The sequence below is a fragment of the Cyprinus carpio genome, chromosome A15 (genome assembly GCF_018340385.1).
Source record: "Cyprinus carpio isolate SPL01 chromosome A15, ASM1834038v1, whole genome shotgun sequence".
Taxonomy (NCBI): domain Eukaryota; kingdom Metazoa; phylum Chordata; class Actinopteri; order Cypriniformes; family Cyprinidae; genus Cyprinus; species Cyprinus carpio.
This window is the reverse complement of record NC_056586.1, coordinates 21604067-21609066: the sequence shown is the minus strand read 5'-3', so window position 1 is coordinate 21609066 and position 5000 is coordinate 21604067. Positions and strand designations below refer to the sequence as shown.

At 46.4% G+C, this 5000-nt stretch overlaps 1 protein-coding gene across 1 annotated transcript in view; it reads left to right on the top strand.

The window, feature by feature from the left end:
- Window positions 1–5000, top strand: part of LOC109047164 (serine/threonine-protein kinase SIK3 homolog) — a 19810-nt gene that overhangs the window by 2575 nt on the left and 12235 nt on the right. Inside the window, 7 exon segments of the mRNA XM_042771537.1 lie at window positions 687–805; window positions 915–1025; window positions 1113–1244; window positions 1830–1901; window positions 2011–2120; window positions 4365–4515; window positions 4606–4758. Of these exon segments, the coding sequence (XP_042627471.1) occupies window positions 687–805; window positions 915–1025; window positions 1113–1244; window positions 1830–1901; window positions 2011–2120; window positions 4365–4515; window positions 4606–4758 (848 nt within the window).

Below are 5000 nucleotides of genomic sequence, written 5' to 3'. Positions count from 1 at the left end.
ACACACACACACATTCATTCTCGTTCGCAGACGCACACACCCTTACTCACTTACTCTGACTCACTCTCTCACTCTCACACACATTCGTTCTTGCACACTCACTCCTTCTCAGTCACACATATTCATTCTTACACACTCGCTCTCACTCACTCACACACATTTACTCTCACACACTCGCACACATTCACTCGTTCGCACACTCACTGATTCACTCTCAGTCACACTTATTCATTCTTGCACACTCACACACACATTCATTCTCGTTCGCAGATGCACACACCCTCGCTCGCTTACTCTGACTCACTCTCAAACACATTCGTTCTTGCACACTCCTCTTGCACACTCACACACTCACTCCTTCTGACTTACACATTCATTATTAAATTGTTTTTTGAATAATTTATTTCTATACACACTCTCACTCACACATTCATTCTCGCACACTCACACACAAATTCATTCTCATTCCCACACGAACACACCCTCGCTCACTTACTCTGACTCACTCTCGCACACATTCGTTCTTGCACATTAAAAGAATTTTTTATTGAATTGCTTGCTCACACACACTCACTCTTGCACACTTAGTACATACTCACTTTCTCGCACACACACACACATAACAAACACTTAGTACATACTCACTTTCTCGCACGATGACTGATGTGTGTTTGTGTGTGTTTCAGACTGTGAGTATCTGATCAGACACATGTTGATTCTGGAGCCCAGTCGACGGCTTTCAATGGAGCAGATCTGTAAGAACAAGTGGATGAGACAAGGAGACCCCGACCCCGAGTTTGACCGAGTCAGTCACACACACTAGCACAAAAACACACACTACACACACGTGATGCTGGCAGTTCTTAGATTTTAGTTGTGTAGAATTATTGCTGATTTACCTGTGTCTCTGTCAGCTGATAGCAGAATGTGAGCAGGTGAAGGTGGAGAGAGAAACAGAGTTAATTAACGAACAGATTCTGATGGCCATGTCGGAGATGGGCTTCGACCGAGAGCGGACCTTACAGGTGACACACACACACACACACACAAGCCCCTCCTTCATTCAGATGAGCTCTTCTGGAACATTCATGTGGTTGTGTTTCTCCTCTCAGTCTCTGCACACTGATGCGTACGATCACTACAGCGCCACCTACAGTCTGCTGTCTGACAAACTCAAGCGGCACAAGAACCTGTGTGTGGCTCCGCCCACGCCCCGCCCCCTCTACCCACTCAACGCTGTGCAGGTGTGTGCCGTTACCGTTAGCAACCTTTGATTCCTGATGAGAGGAATATGCATGAGCTCCAGAGTGCCTCATTTACATACTGTATGAAAGCAGCGCCGTGGGCTTGTGCAGATCTAATGATGATTTTAGAGGAAGGGGATCGTGGGGTTGTGAGAGGATTCTGGTTATGTGATGCAGTGTTTTTCAGCTTTCTTTCTGTGTTTGCTCACTCACTTGCAAAAGGGATTATTTTCAGTCAGAGAATCCAGAATTTGTACTAGATTAAAAATTTTCAGTTCAAAACGAAAAGACTAAAACTAGAAAAACTTTAGTTTATAATAATTAAGGCACGACTTTCACTAGGGTTATTATCATTAACTAACACAAAACTAGGAAAACATTCATTACTTAAAATAAAAAATAAATATTAACAGAAATTAATTTAAGGATTAATTTAAGATTAAGTTTAGTTTAAGTACTAAAATAATTAACAAAATAAACTAAAACTTAAAAACTATATAGACATGTTGTGAGTCCATCGGTGTATTTGACCAGCGTGGAGCTGATGGGTCTGCTTCATCACGTGTGTCTGTGTGTGTCCTGCAGGATCAGAGTAGTGCTGTCAGTATGACGGTGCCGCAGGTTCAGCTCATAAACCCCGAGAATCAGATCGTCGAGGTGAGCGCCACACTGCTTTCAGCTCTCTGCTCTCACAATCACTGAGAATACATCATAAATCAAATGGACTGGTTTACAGTGGATGAGTGTGTGTGTGTGTGTGTTTCAGACGGACGGGACGATGGCTCTGGACAGCGATGAGGGAGAAGAGCCCAGTCCAGAAGCGATGGCCAGATACCTGTCCATGAGACGACACACTGTAGGCGTTCCAGACCCCAGGTACCACACATCCCAGCCAGTGCCTAAAGCCCCTCCCTACTCACTAAACCACTCCTACCTAGCACAAGTCCCACCCAGTTTACTTAAAACCTCTCCCAGTTGACACTTAATCCCTCCCAGTTCACTCCCTACTCACTAAACCACTCCTACCTAGCACAAGTCCCACCCACCTCCTACCAAACTCAAGCCCCTCCTAATTCACTCTAAACAGGAGCGTTCGACTTCATGCAGCGCTGCGCAGACCGATCGCAAGCTGACTTGAAACAGTGCATGCCGGTTAGAAATTCTGTCCAACTTGAGACGGCGCAGACGCCACTGTTTCACGATTGGCCAGATTCACCACATGACAACGATCACGTGTGTTTCGGGTTTATTCTAACCTTTTCAGTTCCAATAATGTCCACAAATCCTTGTGTTTAGAACAGTAAAAGCTTTTTTACTGTAGTCGCACTGTTGTATTGAGCCACGTTTATCATACAACACTGATAAAAGCATATATATCCCCACTTTATTAGTGTTTAAATAGTATATGATTGTGTTAAACTTTATTCGTGAAAAGATGGCGCTGTATTATTTCTGTTGCTCATGAAAACGTTTCTGAAATGTCTGTGTATTTGACAAATATTGCATTTAATTCACTTCATCTGTGATGAAGTACGGAAACACCGCCCTCCCATTTAACTCAAGTCCCTCCCAGTTCACTCTAAACTCCTCCCATTTAACTCAAGTCCCTCCCAGTTCACTCCAAACTCCTCCCATTTAACTCAAGTCCCTCCCAGTTCACTCTAAACTCCTCCCATTTAACTCAAGTCCCTCCCAGTTCACTCCAAACTCCTCCCATTTAACTCAAGTCCCTCCCAGTTCACTCCAAACTCCTCCCATTTAACTCAAGTCCCTCCCAGTTCACTCCAAACCCTCCCATTTTCCTTAAGTCCCTCCCAGTTCACTCCAAACCCTCCCATTTTCTTTAAGTCCCTCCCAGTTCACTCCAAACCCTCCCATTTTCTTTAAGTCCATCCCAGTTCACTCTAAACCCTCACACTTAACTCGAGTCCCTCCAAATTAAGCTCCTCCCACCTAACCCAAAACCCTCCCATTTCACTATAAACTCCTCCCAACTCTCTCAAGACCCTCCCATTTCGCTCTAAACCCTGGTTCATTCTGAACTCCTCAAACTAATAGCTGTGTTCAACTTGAAGTGGCGTGATGGCAAGGTATCGCGGGTGCGTTTGAAAGCTTACGGAGCCGTCTGTTCTCTATAACTCTCGCGGTACTTTGATGTCACACACTGATGTGCAGCGCCGCTTCAAGTCGAACACACGTAAAGTCACTCCAAATTCACTCTAAGCTCCTCCCACCTGACATAGGCTCCTCCCACCCAAACCAAGTTTCTCACAGTTCACTCCAAACCCTCCCATTTTCCTTAAGTCCCTCCCAGTTCACTCCAAACCCTCCCATTTTCTTTAAGTCCCTCCCAGTTCACTCCAAACCCTCCCATTTTCCTTAAGTCCCTCCCAGTTCACTCTAAACTCCTCCCATTTAACTCAAGTCCCTCCCAGTTCACTCCAAACCCTCCCATTTTCCTTAAGTCCCTTCCAGTTCACTCTAAACTCCTCCCATTTAACTCAAGTCCCACCCAGTTTCACTCCAAACCCTCCCCATTTTCCTTAAGTCCCTCCCAGTTCACTCTAAAACTCCTCCCATCTAACTCAAGTCCCTCCCAGTTCACTCCAAACCCTCCCATTTTCCTTAAGTCCCTCCCAGTTCACTCTAAACTCCTCCCATTTAACTTAAGTCCATCCCAGTTCACTCTAAACCCTCACACTTAACTCGAGTCCCTCCAAATTAAGCTCCTCCCACCTAACCCCAAAACCCTCCCATTTCACTATAAACTCCTCCCAACTCTCTCAAGACCCTCCCATTTCGCTCTAAACCCTGGTTCATTCTGAACTCCTCAAACTAATAGCTGTGTTCAACTTGAAGTGGCGTGATGGCAAGGTATCGCGGGTGCGTTTGAAAGCTTACGGAGCCGTCTGTTCTCTATAACTCTCGCGGTACTTTGATGTCACACACTGATCGGTGTGTGCAGTGCCGCTTCAAGTCGAACACACCTAAAGTAGTTACTAATTATTTATTATATCCTCCCACCTGACATAGGCTCCTCCCACCCAAACCAAGTTTCTCACAGTTCACTCTAGACCCCTCCCACCTTCCTCCAGCACTGATGTTGTGTGTGTTTGTCAGGGCTGAGATTCAGGAGGATCTTCAGAAACTGGCCCCTGGGTTTCCGCGAGTGGCCCCTCAGCCGCCCTTCCCTCCGCTGGTTCCCACCATGGCGCAGATGCATCTGATGCCGACCCCGAACCTGCAGCCCACGCAGCAGCTGGAGTACAAGGTAAAACACACACACACACACACATGCATGTATCTGCTCGGACATCTGCTGACGCTGAGATCACCTGACGTCCCTTCCGTCCGTGTGCAGGAACAGTCTCTCCTGCAGCCTCCCACCCTGCAGCTGCTGAATGGCATGGGTCCTCTGGGCCGCCGGGCGTCTGACGGCGGGGCCAACATTCAGCTCCACGCGCAGCAGCTGTTGAAGAGGCCGCGCGGTCAGTCGCCGCTGGTCACCAGCCCGGTGAGACACTCCCACAATCCTCCTGTTTCTCACAGCTGCTCATGATGTACTGCTTTAATGATCACAGCTGACATTCATCAGTTTTTCTTTGATGATCATGGTTTACTTTTTTGATGTTGGGATCTGGAGTTGATTATATGGGGTTGTGTATTGGAGTTTACTGCATCTGACGTATATATATATATACGTCAGGTGCAGTAAATGTCAAACAGTCTGTCAACTAATACTGTAAAGTACACAGG